This window comes from Microtus pennsylvanicus, chromosome 7 (genome assembly GCF_037038515.1).
Source record: "Microtus pennsylvanicus isolate mMicPen1 chromosome 7, mMicPen1.hap1, whole genome shotgun sequence".
Classification (NCBI taxonomy): Eukaryota; Metazoa; Chordata; class Mammalia; order Rodentia; family Cricetidae; genus Microtus; species Microtus pennsylvanicus.
In genome coordinates, this window is record NC_134585.1 from 27,866,542 (window position 1) to 27,891,570 (window position 25,029).

The 25,029-nt window shown below is 40.3% G+C and overlaps 1 protein-coding gene across 1 annotated transcript in view; it reads right to left on the reverse strand.

The window, feature by feature from the left end:
• The window catches only part of Mrps9 (mitochondrial ribosomal protein S9), a 49,442-nt gene that overhangs the window by 23,900 nt on the left and 513 nt on the right, over positions 1 to 25,029 (reverse strand). Inside the window, exons 2-4 of the mRNA XM_075980276.1 lie at positions 13,179 to 13,358; positions 2,157 to 2,219; positions 2,047 to 2,077 (exon numbers count right to left, since the gene is read on the reverse strand). Of these exons, the coding sequence (XP_075836391.1) occupies positions 2,047 to 2,077; positions 2,157 to 2,219; positions 13,179 to 13,358 (274 nt within the window). The remainder of the gene's footprint in view (positions 1 to 2,046; positions 2,078 to 2,156; positions 2,220 to 13,178; positions 13,359 to 25,029) is intronic.

Genomic DNA, 25,029 nt, shown 5'->3' on the forward strand with positions numbered 1-25,029 from the left:
TTTAACTGATATAACTTCTACTCTTGAAACTTTATTTTTTTCTCAATCATTCACTTTACCATGTATAATTAATTCTATTACTATTCGGTAGTCACCAGCATAGAAAACAGTCTTTTCTACTACTAAAGCATGATACATTATTTGAATTCTTTTTTTTTTTTTTTTGATTTTTCGAGACAGGGTTTCTCTGTAGCTTTTGGTTCCTGTCCTGGAACTAGCTCTTGTAGACCAGGCTGGCCTCGAACTCACAGAGATCCGCCTGCCTCTGCCTCCCGAGTGCTGGGATTAAAGGCGTGCGCCACCACCGCCCGGCCATTATTTGAATTCTTTAGCCTTAGTTAACAGTCCCGCTTTCTAGTCTGTCAGTGCTAAGTGTCTAGTATGGAAAAGCTCAAGATCATCAGACCCACGTACTGGACAACAGGTTTATCAATACAAATTAACTTTCTCACATCACTGGACAATTCCCCGGTGTCCTCCAATTCTGGGCTATCAGTGCTCCTTCTTGGTTCTGTCATCAACTTGGTGTGTATCTTCATTTTCCTTACTGTTTTTACCACTTCATAGGGCAGGTGTTTTATGATAACTCAATCTAAAAGCTTCCGTCTTTCAATAAACCAAGTAGTAGTATAGTACAAGTGCCATAATCTCTACAAATCTAAACTTCATTGTTACTTCTCTCAATACTAAAATCTGATTTATCCTATAAAAACTACAATAAAGTTGAGAGCAGAAAGCAGAACTTCTGCTATTCTAAAGGAGCACTGTTAAATACACTTAGCTGCAGATGATTCTAGCAAGAGTCGCATATTTTCAAAATCATTCATGGACATTTTGTGGGGATAGCCTGAAGCTTTGGTGTCACACCCGCAGCTGCTAATAATGAGTACATAATACTGAGAAAGTACTCGAAGGAACCACGAAGCCTCAGAGGGCAGAAGAGACACTGCTCATAAAGATACGCTAAGAAAATTAAGTGATGAAGAATTGGTGGGTAGCCTTAGGAGTTGGAGCAAAGAGAAGCCAGTGAAAAGGGAAAGAATCCATTGCTGCTATTCCAGACATTTATCAGAAAAGCAACTAGGTACAAGTTACTCTGTCCATACAGATAACTGGTCTATAAATAACACTGTAACTTCAAACCTGGTGTGCACTTGTATACAGTCTTCATTTTTCCCCCAAAACGATTCTGAAGTGAATGTTTTGTATGTTATAATCAATCATTTTTAAGAATTGAGAATAGGGAAACATAGGCCACATGTAGAAAGAGACTTAAAATATTTATAACAAATTCAAAATAAAAGTTATTCAAAGAGTGAAGAGAAGACCTGAGAATGAGTAAAGCGCTTGCCACCAAGTCTGATGACTCGAGTTTGAGCCCCGGGACCCACATGGTGCAAGCAGAGAACCAATTACTCTAAGATGTCTTCTGACTTCTATGTGTGCATGCCCACTAGCATGCATGTGCGCATGCGTGTGTCTGTGCACATGTGCACACGTGTGTGCCTCTGCACACACACACACACACACACACACACACACACACACACACACACACACGTTTAGAGGTATTTAAAAAGAATGAAGTGAAGACCTAGGACAGATGAGGCGTAAGCTGAGTGGATCCTGGTGGCACAGACCTGTGACCCCATCTGCACTGGAGGCTAAGGCAAAGAGCTAGAAGACCAAAAAGGACTAATATTCCATATTCAGTACAGTTATGTCTCTAAAGGAAGAAAATCAGAAAGACTTCACATAAAAAAGAGATGAACGAGTCACCAACAGATGTACAACCCACAAACTCTTCCTCATAGATGTCTAGGGGAAGCAGAATGCAAGTAATCAGTGTGGCATTAACACAGACACAAGGCTTACCTTGATCTAACTTTCGTATCCTACACAAACTCTGTGGATTCTACCATTCATTATTATACAGAGTACTTCTGACCCACTCCACATCCACTGTGACAAAACTCCTGATGTGTAACCCAAATCTACAGTGAACTAAAAAACAAAATGAACCATCTCAGTCTTGAGCGACCTTACCTCTTTGTTTTGGGAAAATCTGTTCAGGATGCTGTAAAATAAATGTAAAATGTTATTAGGCAACCTCTATAACACATAAAAGACATTATTAAACAAGTATTTAGGATTACCTTCATTATTGGCCTGGCTTGCTTCTCAAACAAACCACTTGGAAAAAGGTAAGCAATAGCTCTCTGAAAATAAACACAAAGGTTAATTAACAACTGTTATAAAAATTACAAGATGCTTACTTTATACCAGACATTGAACTAGAGTTTCATATGTAGTATGTCAGTTCAAGTGGCAAAGTACAGTTACTAAGCATATACCGCCAAAAGAAAAACAACAAAATCTGTAATTATGAACCTGGCTACTGGCAACTCTCAAGTGTCCGCATCAAACTAGAGGTGCTCTTTCACAAACTCTGGCACTGTGCTCAGGTAAATCACTGCAAGCCCAGGCCAGGGCAGAAGACTGCAACAAGCGGGCTCGTGTTTCACTCACTGTGACACACTGGAGAGAAACGGTTTACAGGACAGATTTATCTTGGTTCATCATTTCAGCAAACTGTGCTGAATCCATTGCTTTGGTTTTGAGCCAATGCAGAATATTTGTTGGGAAAGTATGGCACAGACTTCTCCCTCATGGTGGCCAGGAAAGAAATCCAGGGCTGGGGACAAGCTTGCACTCCTCCGGCATGCCCCATAGGACCCACTTCTTCTAGTGGTCCCAGTCTCTGGGAGTCCCACCGTCTCCTTAAACAGCACTCAGATGGGAGAGAGCTCTCAGCACACGGATCTGGAGGCAGTTCTCACGCAGACCAGAGCATCCACCATGGCTCCCTTGGTGTTTTTAGGTGACCTTTGAGTTTACCCTACAATCCTGAGGACTGAGCAGGGCCCTCACACACCATGTCTACCCTGGTCCTACTGAGGTTTTGAAGTATACTTTTCAAACAAGGCCTCCCATGTGTTTCTCACAAGGAACATGACTGACCTTGCTTAGCCAAGCGCCACTAGGTGCTCTCTCCTCACACAGGTCTCTGAGCACTCCTGCCTCATTCCCATTTACACCAGTGCTTGGACAAACACCCCTCACCCCAGGACAATCTGAACATCAAAAAGAATGGCAATGCCCTACAGCACACTTAATAAGTGGGTTACATATATGAATTCTAGAAAGCATGTACACATACACACTGGAGTGAGGGGCAGGAAAAAGAAACCTGCTTAATAGAACAGTACCAAGTATAAAAGTAGAAGAGACAGTGCAGAGAGAAAGCCCGGCACTTTACAATTTCCCATCGGCCATAGCTCAGGAAAGGACCACAAAAGCCTGGCTGACATGCAATAGGGGACCAGAACACTTACACTCAAACATTACCTCCTGTGTTAGTCACTTTCCCACAGCTGTGACAAACACTGCGACAAAGGCAACTTATTTTAGCTCACAGTTTCAGAGACAGAAGAGTTTGTCACCATCCTTGCGCAGAACCAAGGCAGCAGCACAGAGTTCCACAAGCAGGAAACAGAGATCAAACTAGCAATGGCGTGAGTCTTTTAACACTTGAAGCCCAGTTCCAGTGATATAGTTCCTCTAACAAGGCCAAACCTAAGCCTCCCAAATAGTAGTCAAATGCCAGAGACTGTGAGGAACATCTCATTCAAACCACCACGCCTCCAGATTGCTTGCTAGGGACAAAGGAAAAGGGTGCTTTCACAGGAGCGGGACTGCTAAAAGCAAAGGACAGTCATCCCAACAGTGGGGAAACTAGGCACCCCATGGTGAAGCTGTAAGGGCTGTCTTCACCCACGCTAAATCTGATCATGAGGAAGCGAGCACAGCTCCAGAGTGCACAACAACAGAGCAGCTGAGCTGGTCTACAACCTGATACACTAAACAACTAGGGCGACCTGGAAAATTCACATATAGACCATTTACATAGACAACATTATAGAACTGTTCTGTGAGGAGTGGCAATTGTACTGGGGAGATAATGGCATGAAGGGTATATACTTAGGTGTTGTACTGATATGTTTAGGAGTTAAGGTTGTAAACCTTATTTTCAATGGGCCAGTCAAAATTTTTCTGCACAGAGGCAAGGGAAATGTGGAAAACACTGTCAGATTTATCGATGTGAAGAGCATGTATTCAATAAGCATTCAAATTTCATAGAAATTTGAAGCATTTCTAAGTTAAAAGGTAGGGGAAAATGTCCAAAACTTATAAATAATACAGACTATCCCATACCCAACCTATGTGAAGAAGGCTATCTCTAGCCTCTAGCCTCTCTGAGGCCTTGTCCACAAAGCAGCTCCAAGGTGGTCGGCACCAGGGCAAGGCCCAGGTTAGAGGAGCACAGGCAGAGAAGACTACGTGTGCCTGTGAGTTCCCAAGCCGCTCATCCCCCAGAGAGCAGCAGGCTATTGCTGGCATCGCGTTCAAGCACGAGACAAACTCCTGTGATCACTGAATAATCCTAAAGGGAAACACGAACGTAAGAATCCACACTTTTATTTCTCAAGCATGGAACCTTGGAAAAGTCATGAGACAGTTAACTGGTAGAGGGTGGTTGGAAAGGGAAAAGAAAATCACAGCCTAAGATTGCTAGGAGGCAGAAACAACCTCCTCAAATAAAAAAACACGTGAACAAAGAACCTGCTGGAAAATAGTGAAATTCAATAAAAAGGTGGATCTAACTTAAAGAGAGAAGCCCTATGTTATAATCCAGTTAAAACATAAAAAGGCGAGGGGATGGATAGAATGAAAGAACGAGAGAGAACAGTAAATAAAATAAGTCAGTTGTTTGTACATCAAGTAATAATACATCCCAAACAGATAAGACAGGTTCTCAGCATGCTGCCTGCATCTGTTTAGTATGCACAGGACAGTACTGACACGACCTAACCTATTACTTCCATTCATCTCCTATGGGCATTCTATGCAGATTTCTTCCCCACAAATTCTGACGCAAACAAAGGACTCAATGGCTTTACCGAAAAAATAATTTTGTTGCTTTCTGGGTTCACTTAACTCTGTTAGCACACAGTTGTTAAAATGTAAGTGAATGCATTTTCAAAATAAATCATGAATAAATAAGAACAAGATTTTTCATTAGTGTTGTGAAGAGTGTAGAGTGTGCTGGGGCAGAACACTAGGCGCCATAAACAGGAAAAGCCTGACTTCATCCTGGCGCAGAGAAGGGAGCAGGGAACGAGCAGGTGCAGACAGAAGGCACAGAGCCTATGTGCTTCCCCATCACTCTAGTAATCTGATTGCTGGGTTTGGGATTACGTAAAATACGTTAAAAAGGCAGCGCTAAATGGGCACTCAATAAATGTTATATAAACACAAAATTTTCAATTTACAGACACCATATTATTCCTCCATATTATTTTAAAAATAAATCATGTATTTACCAACTCTATTTTACAGATGAATCCTCAGTTAAGTAACAATAAACAGTCTAAAAACACCTTGGGTCAGAATTTAAACCTGAGGATGAATTCTGGAATTTGCTCTTCAGTTCTCTCAGGTTACAGATTACTTCTTTACTGGTTTTAAAGGCACATAGCAATTGAGCAGTAAAATTCACCAGAAAATTCCCAAAGAAATAAAGTTTTATTTAACAAATATTTACCCTATACTGATTCTAGGCAGCTGCTAATTTAAAAAGACAAGTGTGAGAGAGCCCCGACTTCATTCTGTCAGGAGACACAGTATCTATAGTGTCAGATACAGGAGCTGATGTATAAAAGAGGTCAGAACCAGGCAGCAGTGGCACACACCTTTAATCCCAGCAATCGGGAGGCAGGGTCTCCAGAGAGATCCAGGACAGCCAGGGTGGTTACACAGAGAAATCCTGTCACAAAACAAAAACCACCACTGACCTCTGGCTCCCCAGTGCTGGTGGGAGTTAGCAGTCAGGGCAGAGTAAACGGCCCTCTCCCCAAACATCTGTTTTTCTGGTTTTTTGTTGTTTTGGTTTGGTTCTTTTGAGATAGAGTTTCTCTGTAGCTTTTGGAGCCTGTCCTGGAAGTCACTTTGTAGAGCAGGCTGGTCTTGAACTCACAGAGATCCGACTCCATCTTGCCTCTTGAGTGCTGGGATTAAAGGCATGTGCCACCACCATCAAGTATGTTTAAAATGAGGTGTTTCATTTCCAAATTATGATTTGGGTCTACTTGGACCAAGTTTGTTAAGTACAACAGAATTAACCAAAATTTCATAATTCTCTTCCTAAGCAATCTACACTGAAGATAATTAAACTAAGAAATAAATAACAAACCTTCCACAAAAAGAACCTTGGGGGTGTCAGCTGGGAACTCTGCTAATGATTCTTCAAGAAGCTTCAAATGATGCAGCTAGCCAAATGCCTGTTTCTGACTTAGCAAGTGTGTGTGTGTGTGTGCGCGCATGTGTGTATATTTTCTCTTGCAAGTGTGTTTTAAGAGATTGTTTCTCATGTAAGAACCAGACTCTGGTCATAGTCTGTATTAAATATACCATATTCAACCAACTCCAATACATATGTACATAAACCTGAAACAATAGAAAACTTCTGTTCTAGTCCATGATTAAGGCTGTCAATTTTAAATTCACCCAAAGTAAATGTTAGCTTGAGGAACAGAAAAAAAGAAAGGGCTTTCTTGTGGGTACTAGTTTAGTAGTTCTTACACGAAGTCCCAAAATTCATATGAATTTAACCTGGCAAAGTTCTTCGATGTTTTGAACTAATATCACATGTTAAGGAATTGTTACACATAGAGTTTACATTCAATGACTGCTGCCTCCCTTCCCAACACACACACACATACACACACGCACACACACACATACACACACGCACACACACACACATACACACACACGCACACACACATACATACACACACACATATACACACACACACGCACACACACATACACACACATACATACACACACATACACACACGCACACACACACATACACACACATACACACACGCGCACACACACACACACATACATACACACACACACACAAGAAAAAAGTAGAACACACATTCTGTTTAAGTACACACACACACTACAGTATGACATGGATGCCTAATCTGACTCCCAAACAAAAGGGCTAACAAAAGAGGCAAAGAATGTAAAAGTGCAAAAATTTAAGTCATGTGATACAGTTAACATCATTAGTATTTATCAGTATCTCTTTTTAAAAATGTAATTCTTGTTCTAACTATAATATTGGCAACTGAACAGCTTTCTAAAATGCAGGCAGTCTGTCTGACTGTATCCTTGGGCTTCAGTCTGAAGTATAAATGGACTGCAGGCTCAGCCCAGGAGAAGCACCAGGTCAGCAATGCAATCTCTATTAATTAGGTATCCCAGCTGGGCAGGGGGTTTGCAGCTGTTAACTTGATCAATGACTTACCTAAATGTCATCTCTACTGATTCGCTTATAAATTACCAGCAAGTGAGACTAATGTACAGGTGCTAATTTATTTAAACTGTTCTCCACAGTTCTACATAGCTTTACAAACTGCATCTGGCACCTAATGTTAGCTGTCAGTTGTACTTAGACATGCCTGTCCTAACGACTCTGTTCATTAGAAGTGAGCACAAATTATGAAATATTGTGAAAAATGATACATCAAATGGAATGGGCACAGCAAATCAATTAGAGAAACTTCATACAGCACATTCACACTGAGGAGAATAAAACATTCTGGTTTTAGAATGAGGTCTATAATACCAATTAAAAAGTAATTGGTAGACTTCAGCAGCGTTACACATCAGTTTGCTGGCTTTCTTCCTGAAACTCTACAGTAATGTAGAACTTAACTTTTAATTCCCAAATAAAGGCATTAGTAAATGTGAGCACACATCTGTATTCACCGTAGTTAATATTAAGTCAATGAATGTCCCAACCCAAAATTCGTCACTACTGTGTGTTTAGTCAGAGGGAAATACAGTAGCAGGGCATATCCATAATGCAAACAGTTTTCGATACAAAAGAAAGATTATGAGATTCACTGAGACCTTGCAGACAGGCAGTAGTCAGTGTTTCTCATGTCAGCTCTGCGTCCAGAAGACCTGCAGGTCCTGGCTCCCACCATTCACCCGGCTATCCATTGCCCTGGGCTCAAGAAGGAAACTGAGCCTGCACTGTCATGTGCCATCCCACACTCAGGTGTCAGTTAGCTTCCTACCGCTTTCACAGCCCTCAGAGAGGCCTTCCCACCATACAACCCACTCACTCGGCTCACTGTTCCACCTGACAGATTCCTGCTGACAGTCATGAACTGCTGTAGACAGAAATAATTTTGCACACCCATCAACACGTGGCGGTAGCATGTGGTCTACATGGTGAGTTCTAGGACAGCCAGGACAATACCACACACACACACACACACACACACACACACACACACACCACTGTCTGCCAGCTTCTGAGCAGGAGTTCCTAATGACCTGGGACTCCTAATCCCTTTGATTCCCTCTCCAAAGACTGGGACTGCAGGCTTGTACCAGCACACTTACATGTAGCAAGTGATTACTGAGAAATTCCTTACTGTAGCCTTAAATATAGCACATCTTCCAAAGGATAGATATAATCTAAAGTTAAAATCAACAATGTCAAGAACTATTTGTATTTAAACTATTTGTATCTTTGTTAACACATTTAGTACCCTCTAAAATGTCTTATAAGAAACAACTAGTGAGTAATATTAGCTGAATATAATTTTCACACATATATTTTATATGTGACATTCAATGAAGCCAGATTTCTATTCAAACTCAATTTTATAAGGCAACTTTGTAAACTCAAAATCAATTGCTTTCTGTTGTAATTCACATTCCTGACAAATTCAGTTATGCCAAAGCTTAGCTAACAGGGAGCAGCTAAGGTGGACACACAGACACTGGATGGGAAAAGGGACGACAAGAATCAGAAACAGAGCAAAGCCTGGCCCTGGTAGTTCACAACGGGGACAACCATGCACTGTCAGCCACAGCCAGGAGTCAGCAGCCAGAAGAGACTCACCATGCTCTACGAAACGAGACAGCAACTGATTTCAGAAACTGTTAGCCCCAAACACTAATCTTGGAAACTGTAAAGCGCAGTCTTGAGAAAAAGGCCGCTGCCTTGGGATCCTCTACCACTGAAGACACCTCAGGGCTGTTTGGGAAGGACTGAGTGTGACCGTGGATCAGGCTCCTTGGCAGCATCTCACACATGGGTTCCGGGATGTGCTAGTTCCTTTCCCTTAACTGGAAAGCTTGCTTTTGTGAAATATTAAACTCCTGATCACAATGAAAAAGGAAAAACTTACAGTATTTACTTTTAATTAATATATTAAAATAAGACAAATTAGATAAAAACATGATGTCTTAAATACATAATAGCAAATGCAATGGCTGTTTAAAATATTTTTTTGAATTTGGATAAACTGTTTTTGTCTTTGGAAATACCTAAGCACTTTTTCATGTGGAATTTGCCAAATACAGCTCACCACCTATACTGTCTCCCTTTCAGTTTATATATAAAACCAAACCGCTTAAAAAATAATAGAAAAACAGAAACGATACCGAGTAGATAACTGTAACACTTTTTTAAAAAATATTTATTTATTTATTTATTTATTATGTACAGTGTTCAGCCTCCATGTATGCCTGCAGGCCAGAAGAGGGCACCAGAACTCATTACAGATGGTTGTGAGCCACCATGTGGTTGCTGGGAATTGAACTCAGGACCTCCAGAAGAGCAGTCAATACTCTTAACCTCTGAGCCATCTCTCCAGCCCTAACTGTAACACTTTGATAAGAGTTGGTAGTCACTGTCTGCTTTTGCCTTTACATCTCCTAAAATGCCAAGGGGAATCCACTAAAATTAATAAAAGGCCAAGAGCTAATTGTAATAAAATGTAAGAATCAGTGAAGCTGATCAGTCACATGTTGCACAGCCTAGTGCAGCAGAATTATGTCACTGGTATCAGGGAAATGGCTAACACTCACTTCCATGTGGGCTTTTGGATATGGAGCTAGGGAAATCACATCAGACAGGAGATCAGGCAAGTTCCCCTTTAAATCAATCAATGGTGAATCATTGTACTCAACTTAGTATCTCAGGTGAGTCTGCAATGGTTCCAGCTGCAGTATACTATGTTCCTCACTACTGATAGTAATGCGAGCAGTAACACTGCCTGTGCGCATGCTCCTTACACTCTGATGAAAGAACCCATGTGACTTGACCTGTTAACATCACAGCTCTAGAGACACTGCAAGGAACCCCCTCAGCCCAGCTTCTAAACTTCCTATATTGCTTCAACTCTCAGGAGGTTGTCAAAGACAACACCAATAGAACATCCACATTCTGCATGCTGTGCAGTTATATTCCTCCCAGATTCCACATCCATTTAAAAAGACTTTATCAAAAAACAAAACCAAGAAACAACAGGGTGAATTTCATAGTAATTCATGGTTTTATTACTTAATTGACTAAAGCTAAAGATTACTAAAACAATAGACCAAATGGTCTTCAAATGTGTATCTGTAATTGACACACCTCAACAAAAACATTTTATGACACTTAATTCCATAAAAAGTCATTTTAAGTCTTAAATATATTTGACTAAATACATAACATAATATTTGGGGTTCTTGCTATTTTAGCATTGGCAAAGTAATATGGAAAATCAATTTCTAGGAAAATATATAAAATAACCAATAGTACTCAAGTCATTTAATTTACCTATTTGAAAATTAAAGTGAGGGGGCTGGAGAGATGGCTCTGTGGTTAAGAGCATTGCCTGCTCTTCCAAAGGTCTTGAGTTCAATTCCCAGCAACCACATGGTGGCTCACAACCATCTGTAATGAGGTCTGGTGCCCTCTTCTGGCCTGCAGGAATACACGCAGACAGAATATTGTATACATAATAAATAAATAGATATTTAAAAAAAAATTAAACTGAGCCTGAATTTTTAACTCGGTAACTAAATGAAGTTATAGGCCATGTCAACAGTATATAAATTTAACACTCACATGTGGGAACCCATGTGTGACTCAGTTTCCATTTGAAGTCATTGCTGACTTGAAGTCATTTGAGTTCAATATTGCCCGCTATACTTGTTCCAAATATCCTTGAATACTGTGAGAAAGTTATGACTAAGGTCATAAAAGAAGAGCATTTTTGCCAAGATTTAAAAACAAAAAGCACATTATCTATAAGATTTGGACTGTGTATGCCAGCTGGAGGCACTTCTCCTTTTTGACTGGTAGCTGTTTGCTACTAGCTAAATTCTTGTATTGAGATAATGCACCGGCTTGAACTTCCTCCCAAGGACGGTGCAGGGAGGCTGCCAGCTGACTGTTCTGCCTTTTGCCTGTAATTAGTATATATGCTGGCTGAGACATAAACTCGGGACTGTTGGGTACGAGCATTCAGTTCTCCCAGTCTAGCCTATGTTTCTGTCTTCATTTCTCTTAGTCTAACATTTCCCCAGCAGCGCCCTCTCCCAGTGTACTCCCAGCTGATTTCTGCAGGAGTGGGCTCTGGCATGCACAAAAATAGTTTTAATTTCTCAAACTAATATTCAAAGTAAGCATTTAAGCAATGAATGAGCAACTCCAAAAATGACAATTCATTTTAACATAGTGTGAAAGTGTCACCCTGATAAATAAATTTTATTTGGTTAAATAAAAATAAAATAAGCTGAATAGAAACAATTTTAAAGTCCAAAGGGACACTGGCTTTAGGCCACAAGAGCTGACAAAGCACATCTCTTTGCTATTTCTCCAGCCCTCTCTGCAGACCACAGCGATACATTTAGATGCCCGATAACTCACACAACAGATCTGAAATACTTTTCTAGTGGTTCCTCACTGTCATGCTTTTATAAAAAGCTAATTCTTTAGATAGAACGATGAAACTGTTGAGTGAATTTCTTCCTTTCAAAAGGCTACTATGTTCCATGAATCAGAAGGGAATTAACATGGACATGTTGGCCTGCCTATAATCTACTACTAGGGAGGCTGAAGCATGTGCATCAGAAGTGTGAAGCCTCCTTGGGCTACATAGTCTTCTCTCATGTCTACATACACCTTGTCTCAAAAACAGACCCCAAACCCAAAGAGCTATGAACTGGTTCCAGACTCGAAAACCCTCAGCAAAATGCTCAAAAAACAAATCCATAAATACATAAAATTACACAAACTGATGGAGTGGAATTATCTCATGAACACAGAGGTTATTTTAATATCTGAATATTAATTAGCATGATATACTAGGTGAATTAATAGAATAAAAGACAACATATGGTCACAGAAAAAGTGGTAAGCAATATTCATCATGCTAACAACAAAAAGATTCAACAACGAGGTATGAGAGGTAAGTTGCCAAATGTGATGACGACCACAGAACACTCAAAGCTAGCTTCACACACATCTGTAAAACAACAAACACTTTCTCCTAAGTCCCGGCAACGTAGTGGGAGTGTCTGTACTCACAGCCCAAGTTCAAATAGAAAAAGTAGATACGGAAAAGAAACTAAAAGGCATTCAGATAGAAAGTAAATGAAGCTGTATGTATTTCCTGAAGATGGTACAAAAAAAATTTCTAAGAAGTCAACCTGAAGACTCACTCAGTAAACGATCTCAGCAGTACTGTAACTTAAGATCACTTCACAAAACAGACACACTTCATAGAAAAAAATCAACTTACACACTTGAAGAATACAGAAAGAAAAGAAAATAATTCTATTTATGGTTTTTTGAAAAAAAGAAATTAAGGCAAAGAAATAAGCTTACCAAGCACTAAGCACAGACTGTGGAAACTACAAGAGATGCTAAAAATATAAGCAAGTCAGCCGAGGAGAAGGGCACAGGGAAGAGAGATAGTGAAATAATGAAAACAAATGGGAAATAAGCCAAAGTAAATTGATCAAAGCTGAAGTTATTTTAAAAATTACTCAAATAATGTGACATGACACCTCAGAAAGGAAGAAAAAGAAAAGTTATGCTTCCAACTGGCTACAATAGAGGCATCTTCCCTTGTTCTGATGTAAATTTTACAGAGTCAAAGGGTTTATTTATGCAAAGGGAAGCACCACCCACAGCCACAGCTCCACAGAATCACTTTCCCACTGGAGTTAACTATACTCACATCAACATCCTCTTCGGTAAAGGTTTCCGGGTCTTCTCCCATCATGTTGGCTAGGTGTCTCTTCCCTATGTTGAAGTCTTCAATCTGCTTTTTAATAAAATCCTCTGTATATGATTCCTGTCTTGAGGCTTGGACATTCTTCTTTGATGTTACAACTGTGGTATGGATTAGCTTCAATACCTAAGAAACAGAAATGGAAAGAAAAGAAAGTTTTTGAAATTAAACAGAGATTTAACAGGTCACTGTCTCTAAATAAAACATCCTCAGTCAACAGGCATTCAGGAAAAAAAAAGGCCTTCCAACCAAGGTGCAAGAACTAATAATCTCTGCTCAGAAACTTACAAGTCCATTAAGTCAGGAGAATCTCAACTCATCAGAGCTGAAATACCCACAAGCAGTATGCTGTGCCTCTTGACTGTAAATATCACTGTTGGTACTGTTAGGTCCACGACAGTAAGCTGTCACACTGAATGTATAAACAAGGAGAACATGACCACATAAAACAAAGAAACAAACATGCCAGGCGTGGTGGCACACGACTTTAGTCCCAGCACTCAGGAGGCAGAAGCAGGTGGACCTGGGTAAGTTTGAGGTGATCCTGGTCTACAGAGTGAGTTCCAGGACAGGGTGGTTATACAGAGAAATTCTGTTTCACAAAACAAACATACAAAACCAGACAGTATGCCTTTAATTGGCACTCAATAGGCAGAGACGTTTGCGGGTTGTGGTGGTGATGGTGGTAGTATCTGTGAGACCAGCCTGGTTTACTACAATCAGGCTTCCAAACAGCTAGGAATACATAAACAGAATTCTAAACAAACAAACAAACAAACAAACAAACAAACAGGCAACTGCATGAATCAAGCAGACAAGAGGACTGAGGACGGTACCATGGCCTTGTGGGCACTTCCCTTGTTTGAAGGAGAAACACAAAAGTGTAGGTTTGGCTGAGGGCTTTATTCTCCTCCCTATATATATACCTTATATTATATATTAACTTATATATATTATATAAATTTATATAATGAAGAAAATAACCCTATAAGAAAAGTACTTCATTCAACATTAAGATTTCTCGTCAACTTGGCTCAACATGCTAACTGTAAATGCAGGCTTTCCTGTCTTTCTTGAGGCAGCAGCAATCACACTGGCTGTTGTTGGTCCTCCTATGCTACAGCACAACAAACTTCCTTCCAAGGTATCAACACTTCACCTTCAATGAACAGTGTCAAAGACAAAATAAGACAGACCTTTCTAGTCTTCTCTTAAGACCTGAACTGAACCCTTTTATGGCTGCCCAGCAAATTTAAACACCACTAACAACATTCAGACTCCAAAGTCACAATCTTAGCAACTCTGATTTCCTGCCTCACACACATCAAAAACCTCCTTCACACACAAAAGCCCAGCTCACCTACATTCTCCCCCTTCCCTTCTAAGAATCTTAAATTCAAAACAATCTACAGTAATTTGCCACTAAGGTTGCAACAAAAAAACAAAAGAAAAAAATAGAGAAAACATTACAATATCCAATTAACAGTAAAACTTACATTCTGAACTGCCTCCGAATTAATCGGGTGAAAACTATTTTAACCCCAGTCTTTAATGGGTAAGAAACAGCAATTTAAAGTTCCTTAAAACCTTAATTTATTTTGCTAGGAGAGCAGAGCTTCACCTTTCACAATTATATTCTCACACTGCAATGCTTTACAAAGTATTATCAACGAGTAAAAACAAGATCACCAGTGGCTTAGGGTCCCAGCAGTTCTTGTCTTGTTTTGCTTTTCCTGATTCAGTCATTTGAGGATAGAAAATGAATGTGATACAACTATTTTGAGATGGAGAGATAGCCACCTAACTTACACACTGCTATAACTGCTGTATTTTATTATTAGTTACAGTTGTTAAAGCTCTTATTGTTCCTAATTCATAGGGTAAACTTTATTGTAGATATGTAATGGGAAAAACACAACATATAAAAGGCTGGGAACTGGCTGTAGTTTTGAGCATCCAGTGAACTCAAAAGCATTAGCTATTGGAAGGATGGCCTACCAGAGTCAGCCTGTTTTAGAGACAGAGCCTATTTTAATAACTATGCTCACAGTCTAGCTGCCGTTTCTCCAATCTAGGAGTTTTATTATCTAATGTGCTTAATAGTTGGCAGAGTCTTTTAGCTGGTTGTTTTTTATGATCCCAGGCCTATTTTCAGCAATGGAGAATCTTGCTTCTTATGTAGGCAATAATAATAATAATAATAACCAAACCAAAAACAACAAAAAAAGCTTTTCTGCTTTAAAAATCTAGGCAAAAGCATGAATTTGGGGTCCAAAGTACAGCAATACCGTATATCATTATTTCAATGGTCTCAATGCCAAAACGACCCATACACAGTACAAGCAGATGTTCTGACCATGGTGAGGACAGTGCACTCAACTGTAGTTGAACCCGTGATTCAAACCAACCCAGAAGACAGTCTCTTAGGTTACCCCTACTACACTTCCCAGCAGCCAGCATCACGGGCACCAGATCTGAGCCTTGGGTAAATATGGTCCATGCTCTGCAGTGAAGGATTCTAGAGCAGGGGCACCATCAAGGAGGAACGTGACAATCCACCTGCAAGAAGACTGTGAGATGCCTGATGGACTCCGTGGATGCACATAGCAGAGATGTGAGACAGAGGGATGTATCTGTTAAAATTTAATGAAGTTGGGCATGACAACACACACCTTTAATTCCTATTTGCAGAAAGCTGCCAAGTCTGAGGCTAGCCTGAATTATACAGTTAGAACCTGTCTCAAAATAAACAAAACTTGGATTGGAGAGACACTTCAGCAGTTAAGAGCACTTGTTCTTTTAGAGTGTTGAGAGCTAAGCCGATCTTAGACTTTCCCTGACACCCTGGTGTATGGAGAAGGAACACAGCTCCTTTTCTAAACCAGGAACATACTTAGCAGAGCCAGTCATAGCCTGGAACCAGGGCCTGGGGAGCTTATCTCTAAGACCCTGGTGTAAGGAAGAAACATAGTTCCTTCTCTGAAATCAGGAAGATACTTGGCAGAGCCAGTAATAGCCTGGGCCAGAGCTTGGGGGAATTGTGGTTTCAGATCCTGAGAAGTCAACTCTTCTTACCCTGAGGGGCAATTGGTTATCTATCCAAATCCTTGAAATATTCCGTGTTCCCCTGTGCAACACTGTTCAATTAGCTTCCCGCCGACTTCTGTCCCATAGTTTGATGTTTTTTTGCTGACTCTGTCCCATTTCCCCCTACAAAATAGCATGTAAGAAGCTGTTCTTAATAAGCTTTCTTGGCATAAGACATAGCGTATGCAAGGCCTCCTGATCCCTAGCTTTTCTATGCCCTCACTCATCTTTTGATCTCCTGATCCTCTCTCACGTAACTGAAGACAGACCTGCTGGTCCAGGTCACAGAGGACACCCATACCAAGCAGCTCACAAGCCCCTGAAACTCTGGCTGCAGTGAACCTGACAGCCCCTCTGGCCACTTCAGGCACCCACATATATGGTATATACTCACACAGGCACATGAACAAAAATAAATCTTTTTTAGCAAAGCCAAAACTGCTTGACAGACAATGTTCAAACACCCTTGGGAATGGAAAACGGCAGGTATTAATTAACACTACAGAAATATAACTCTTTCATGTAAAGAAACACCTTATAGCCAAGGCAGAGAGGTAAAAATCATGTCTTATGACTACTGTTCTTTTGTTTGTGTGTGTGTGTGTGTGTGTGAAATAAACGAGATGGTCTGTCATGATTAAAGGGGAGGTATGATGACCAAATACTTCCCTTTCAGAAGACAATGATACAGGGCTTTACGTGTAGTTAGAGAAACTACAAGCAAGTATTCACACCGGTGTGAACCAGAGTTCTAACCACACTGCCTCTGTAATAATTTGTCAACCATTGCTTCCCATCGACTTGAATGCTGAGTAGCTGACGAGAGCTGCATGCTACAGCACACAGTACCCTTCAGAATTAACCTTGTAAACTTCCTGGGATATCAATGCCTATACTTTTCATTTAAATCCTAGGCCCTAGAGAGGGTGTATAAGTGTGTGTGTGTGTGTGTGTGTGTGTGTGTGTGCACGTGCATACATGTGTGTAATCTGAGGTTTTAGGGAATGAAAATACCCTATTTATGTTGGTTTTAATAGCTGTGGTCTCATCATCCACCTTTACATTTTTTATGTTTCTATCCACTTAGGAAATTAGATGATACCACTCAGCTGTCCCCAAATCCTCTGAACTTCAGTCACAGCAACGATCTCTCCTGCATACATTAATTCCCTGTTCTGTCTGGCCCCTTGTTTCTGCCTTCTGTGCAGTGCCTACACCTCCCTTCCTAAGTTCTTCTCAATGTCCGCAGTGCCAGTTCTACGTCTGCAGTCACTTTCAATTTTTAGCTTTATTGCTGGTCTATCTTCAAACTCCACGCCTCAGTATCTTCCCTCAAGCATAGCTTATCACGCCCCAACTCAAAGCGCCATCCTTCACCTAAACTTTCTATAACAATGTCCTTGATGATGTGAAATGGCTGTGGTAAAATGAGATTTTGTTTGTTTGTTTGTTTTTTGTTGTTGTTTTTTGGCCACCTCTTACTTAGAGAAGAACATCCCAAGCCCCTGGAGGGTAACTGAAACCACAGATAGCTTAAAAGCTCAGGTACTATTTCCATATATGCTTAACTTCTCAAGAGTAGCACAGTAGATTAGCCACAGTCATTTACAACAATGTGGACATGTCAAACTAGATGCTGTGACAGAAAAAGTCCTATGAATGTGGTCTCAGTACTGAGAGTCAAGACAGATACTTGAGGACTGGAGCTGGCCACAAAGAGGAGAAGGCACAAAAGGGAAGGGCTGCTGTCGTGCACCCACCCGGTTACATGAGCATCTATTTGTGGCTCTTCATCTGGGCTGCTGTTCCTTTGCTGCTTTGGTTCCTACATCTCAGCATCTTCTCAAGTGAGAGAGTTGATTACTGACTTGAAGGTTTCTTTCCTCTCTTGATTTGTTTCTTCACTTGTCAATCATATTCTCTGGAGTTTGTGACATGAGATGACAGCTTTCCTAATTTTAATGTAAGTGAGGTCTAAATATATTTACAAAAGTTTTTACTGTTCATTTAAAAGCTTTTAGAGATGACCCTAATTTGAAACATTTTTTTCTCAAAGACTTAAAATACGACATCTTGAAATTCATAATACTTGTTATAACACAAGAAATAGCCCAACGAATACATTTCTTCTTAAAAGTTCTGAACTATTCCAGCAATAAGCTCACAGAAAAGCATGCATACTGAGTGGAGTCTACTACTCACTTGTACAGTTCATGTAGGCGAAGCGGAATGAAACCAACCAACCAAACAGACAGCTTTTTAGACAAGCGCGGTTCTCGGAGAGAATTTCTTTGGACCATAAACAATCCTGATGGAAGCAGCTACTGGTTCTATCCCCAACTGCAGAGCCATGATGCCAGAATTTTCATCAAACTTTTGTTCAAGGAATAGTATAGACACAACGTGACAAATTTGTTTCTTTTTAAAGATAATCAGTGGGTCAGACAACTATAATTTCAATCAAGCTGGCTGCCAAAGAGGCAGATACATCCTGACAGCTCTGATGTCCCAAGTTTGGCCAAATGCCAGTGTCAACATTACTTTAACGGTATTATAGCAGTATCAGGCTGTTTCTTTTTAGTTTAATTGGATAAAAACGGAACAAAGAAGGCTGTTCTGCTACTTTGACTAGAAAAGGTAGAAAAATACTTTGAGGAATTTTTAAAAAGGTAAAGACAGTTCACATCAAAAAAACGTGAATGAAAAGAAACTATACAAGGACTCCAACAGAGGAAATACAGTGACCTCTTAGAATAGATGTATAGTTGAATCAATTAGAAGCTTCTGGATATAAGCAAAAGAGAGCTCCTTGATGAACTACGCAAAAGGTGCCCATGTTCCTATAAACAACCCTATGAAACTTCCAGGGTCATAAAACCAAAGTGAACCAAAAGACACAAGGTGAAAAGGCTGCCAGTTGAGGAGAGGAAGGGTTAAGTGAAGGATGACAAGGGGCGATAGCAGGGGACTGAGGATGATCAATATCCACTAGTTACATGTACGAAAATGTGATAATGAAACATACCGTGTATAAATAATATATACCAATGAGCATTTTATTTTTGTGAATGTTTAATAGCTCTAAGATCTTTTTAAAAATGTGTATGTGTGTGTACCTGCTTGTCTGTATGTACACCACATTTATGCAGGTGCACAAAGACAGAAGAGGGACTGGATCTCCTGGAACTAGAGTTATAGGCAATTGAGGTCACTCGATGAGTGTGCTGAGAAATGAACCCAGGCCCTCTGCAAAAGCAGCAAGTGTTTTTAATCCCTGAACCATCTCTCCAGCCCCATTAAAAAAATAAACTAAAAAGACTACACAATTATATTAAAAGTAGGCAGGGTGTGAGGAATTCTGACAAGGAAAAATACAAATTCCAATGATTCACAACAAGTTCAATAAGATCAGAATGTAGCCATTAAGATTAAATGAGACACCAACTATCTTATCTCTTATGTTCGAGATCTCAAGCAAGTTATTACCTAGGAGGGCTAAGCTGGGTCAGGTGTCCCAGGTCACAGTTCTTCTAGAACATATTCAAAGACAGACAAAAACCCCCAAATATTGGATTCCTCTTGAGGCGTTAACATGAAGAGGAAATGACTGCTACTTGCATTTAGCAAGACATTTTGCTAAACTGTCAATGAAGTATTCGCCATTCATATTCATCCCACAATCCTGTTTATTAAAGCATTCAACATACTCACCAATCAAATAAAATACTAAAACAACCCAATAACTATAAAAAGTTATAGGTGCAACTGTCAAGGAAATATGAGTATGGTGAGCACAAGCAACGCCGTGGCAAAAGCATCGCTCACAGTAGCAACAGATGCGTAAAGCAGAGGAACACCCCGATCCTGTTAGAGAGGACTGACTACTCAAGGACAAGTCACAGAACAGAACATCAGGATTTACACTAGCCACCCCTAGAGAGGGAACAAGATGAGGAGGTATGGATCTATTATCAAGCTTTCTTAAAATAAGTTTGTAAATTGCTACACAAGGAAAACATCAGTTTTAATGCAGAGGTACTTGAATAAGTAGGGCAATGAGGGAATGCACTAAAGTTTACCCAGGGCAAGATGACAGCTTAAAGGGAACAAATGCCCCACTAAAGAGGTTATCTTTCCCACTACAATATACACTCAATATACACTCAAGGACTGGGCAGGGTATCTGACTAGAGTGCATATGGCCCAGGGTTTGACCTTTAGCATACATACCACAACACAGACATACAACATATATGAATGTGTAAGTCTGTCTGGAGCTATGTGCTTGTGATGTATAAATACTTGTGTGTATGAATAATACTAATATTCAAATATTATCTAAGGAAGATAAATAATTTACAAAACTGAATACATCTGCCTGATAAAGTGCAAGACATTTTTAAAATGCGCCTTTCAAAGTACCGTTGATCACTAATTAAAAAGTAATTAATTTTATAAAGCCCTTCTGTAGATCAACACAGCAATGTGCTAAATATAGGATGTTACAGCCTTTGGGAATTCATGAGAGAGAAAATGAAGAGATATTTTACACAGAGACGGGAACAAATTTACTATGACCATAATATACACGGATTGAGCCATCAAATGCCAGCGATCACTTTCTCTGTAAGATCGTCCAAATCAGCAAGGACATCATGTTGGGTTTGGGGAAAATAAAAGATTTAGGTATTCATAAAATGCTTAGTAAAAAACAAAAAGTAGAAAGATTTTTCACCAAAATTTTGCAGCAATATTTTTCAAAATAGTACTGGTTCTACCAATTTTATTTGAAAAGTTATAGATATATAAAAAGCTAAAATAGCATACCCACTCTATTAAACTATAATCATAGAGGGTTTTAAAACTCATGGGCTATTTTTCAAGAGCACCACGAAAGGGAACTTATCAATTGTTCACAATAATGCCAACACTATTTTGTTCACTTGGGACAAGTTTAAAATAAAAACAAACCAAACCCTTCACTACCTAAAAGAGCAGAGCAGACACAGACACGTAACAGAATTTCTAACTCCTCTGGCAATTAACTCCTCTGGAAAATTAACCCATCTGCTTCTAGTTCCTTGCTTTTCCCCTTGTCTGAGACAACTAGCTAAGCAGGGCACTTTCCCTAGCTTATACACCACAGCATGGCTGCAGACCCCAAGAATAAAGCTGCTGTTCAAGAACTGGCAAGGAACTCGGATCTGCCGTAAGCAGCAACTCTCTGCCGATATAAGCGGCCTTCTGACTTCATGCTAACAATATGGTCATGTGCTGGCTAGTTTTTGTCAACTTGTCACAAACTACAGTTAGCAGGAAAAGGGGACCCTCAAATGAGAAACGGCCTCCATTAGATTGGCCTATGGGGCATTTTTTTGATTAATGATTGATGTAGTAAGGCCCAGTTACGGGTGGCACCACCCCCTCCCAGGACGGGGGCAGGACAGGTAGTTCTAGGTGGTAAAAGAAAAGCTGAGCAAGCCATAAACAGTCAGTAAGCAGTGTTCCTCTGCGCTCTTCAGTTCCTTCATGGAGCTCCTGACCAGACCAACTCTCCTTGATGAGGGACTGTAATGTCTACTCAAACAACCCTTCCCTCCCCAACTTGCTTTGGGTCATGGATCTTATCACAACACAAAGAAAATACAGCCACTTTCTGTGAAGAGCCAGGAGGATGATCAGATATGACAGACCACCCATCACAGAGGGAGGCACTACGTGTAGCCATAATGTGCCTGGTTTGCTAACTCCAATCTCTGACTCTGTCCCTAAGCACTACCCAGGTATTTGTTGTTGCCAGAATCCACTATGATTTCTCTGCACCTGTTTATAACTTTGTGCAATTATAGCTTTCTAGAGCATAAAAACTACATAATATTTATAGATAATATATCAATAGCTCATACAAGCACATTCATATATATACATATATATTACATTCATATATGTGTGTGTATATGTATAATATAACATATACATATATATTACTAACTGCTGCGGAAGCTTCCACTTTCCTCTCCCCTCCCCTGGGAAGATGCCCGTACTCACCTCTCTAACCCTCCGCCGGCTCTAGACTGAATCGGGTAAACATGTTTCTGTGGCTCTTCTGTCCTTCTTTCTGCAAACCTCTCACAGCACATTACAGAGTCCAGGTATGTGAGGGTGAACTTTAAAACAAAGTTTGGTCACTCACACAGACTGCTACCCTGAACCAAAACGGGGATGCTCGGAGATTTGTGACCGTGTTGGGGCATAATATAAATGGGCATACCGAAAGAACGGCAGAGGAAGTCAGCTGACAAGGGTCCCACCTGAGAACGAGGAGTCACACCCAAGCAACCAACGCCTGCTTCCTTTTCTTCATTGCATTAGAGTTTCTGAAAAAATTCTACTGTCACCCAAACCTCTGTCTATATCATTTACAGTACACACTTACCAGTGTAAACAAAAAGCAAACACACTAGTTATGAAACACATTTTATTACTCTATTACCTCTACTCCTTTCAAGCTGTTTACGACCTCTGAAGAGATTCCATAATTAATGGAACACGACCCAAATATGAAATGAGGGGAGTTAGTTGGATAGTGTTTTATTTGCTCATGAAGTCATTAATTCTTTTTTTGTTTTAGAAAACATGGGCCCAAGAGAAATACAGCTATTAAAATTGAATGCTGAAGTAGATAAGTGTTTTTTAATGCCAACATCAAGAAACATTAATATTTCTGACAGGCACTGAATAAAAAAGGTTTCTAAATGTCTTTGTGAGTGTATACAAACGTGTGTGTGTGTGCGTGTGTGTGTGTGTGTGTGTGTGTGTGTGTGTAGGGGGCAGAGAGAGGTCGTTTGGAAGAGGACAGCCCCAATAGGCTAAAATATTTGATGCTTGTTCCCTAGTTGGTGGAACTGTTTGAGGAAGAATTAGAAGATGTGACCTTGTTGGAGGAGGTGTGTCACTTTTAGGTTTCAAAAGCCCGTGCCAAGCCCAGTCTCTCACCAGCCCCCTCTTCCTCTCTCTCCTCTCCTCTTCCTCCTACTGCTTGTGGATTAGGATATAAGCTATTAGCCACTACCTCACTCCCATACCTGTCTAGCTCCACGCTCCCACCACGATGATCATGACTAACACTCTGAAACTGTAAGCAAGCCCTCATTAAATGCTTTCTTTTATAAGTTGTGTGGTCATGTGTCTTTTCACAGCAAGAGAAAAATAACTAAGAACAGTGTGTGTGTATGGAATCTAAATTAAGGATCTAAAGCAGTTAAGTTTTTCAGTTATTATTTAAGATGCATTTCATGTGGCAAAACATATGCTGTGGCGGTATTCAGGAATTTGGAGGGTCAGCCCTAAGACAACCATTCCTTGAGAGGGCTAAGGATCAATTTTCATGGGTAGTTGTCAACATTTGAGTACCTGGCTCAAGAGATGTGCTCGGTAAACATTTGGCAAACTGGGATGGGTCATTTCAAGAGTGGACAAGGAAATAAATATTAGCAAAGGCCAGTACCATCCTCTGACATTAACAAGCAAATCCTGATGCAGATAGAGAAAGGAACACAGAAATGACAGCACAGAGCCAAAGCAACACGCGTACTTTGACAGCATTAGTAGGAAGAAAGCAGTAAGCAATTAGAACTTGCCTTAGCCAGAATAAAAGACTTAGTTTTTAAAAAGTAAAAGGGTCTTTTAAAAATGTGCATGTTTACACATAATTATAAGAATAAGGAGAAAGACAGAGGGGTAGACACTAGGTTCAGAATATAAGAGAGGGAGAGCCCCATAAGCTCACTATCACAATAAAAATATTCTGTATGTCACAGTTCCTCTCATGCAATTATGTGTATAAAGAAATATTCAACAGCAGATGGTGATAGTGCACACCTTTTATCCTAGCACTCAGGAGGTAGAGGCAGGCTCTGAGTTCATGGCCAGCCTGGTCCACAAAACAAGTTCCAGGACAGAAAGGGTACACAGAGAAAACCTTGCCTCAAAGCAAATAAACAAGCAAACAAACAAAAAAGAGAAAAACAAAAGAAAAAAAGAAATATCCAAAGAGATGTATAGAAGAAATAAAAAAGTCTAGCACATTTTCCAATTTTCAAAAACAACAACAAAACCCCAGATGCCTGATGGATCAATGGACAGGCTGACGGCAGCACAGAAAAAGATGACCAGTCATTTTGCAAAACAGTTTTAATAAGATCCAGTACTTAACTTCTCTGCAGTATCTGGTTTTTGGTACTCTCTCCCTACTTAGAACATTCTGTTTGCCAAGGCTCACTTCTTTGGCAGCACATTCTCGATCTCTTGAGGTCTCTTTTCTGGCCTGTTTGTACTTTATGGCCCTGTCCCTCTCCCTATTCCTGTACCACAACCTCTCCGTGTGTTATTTCTTGGGCTTCAGTAAGCACCTGCAAAGTAACGGGACTTAAAAGTTAGGGCTCCCTCTATGTCACCAACACACCTACCGAGGATCTACTGGAAATCTCCGGTGCAACACTCCACAGACACCTTAAATACAATCAGCCAACACTACACCCGTCTTCTTCCCTGTCTCGGTGGCCCTGTCAGTGGACCCGCGATGCAAGCAGGTAACAGACCCAAGCTGAAAATCACAGCTTCACAATGCCCCCAGGATTGGGCGAAGCGGACAAAACTCTGTCCTCCAAAATGTCAGAAGACAAAGTTTCAGAAAAAAAAAATTACGGAA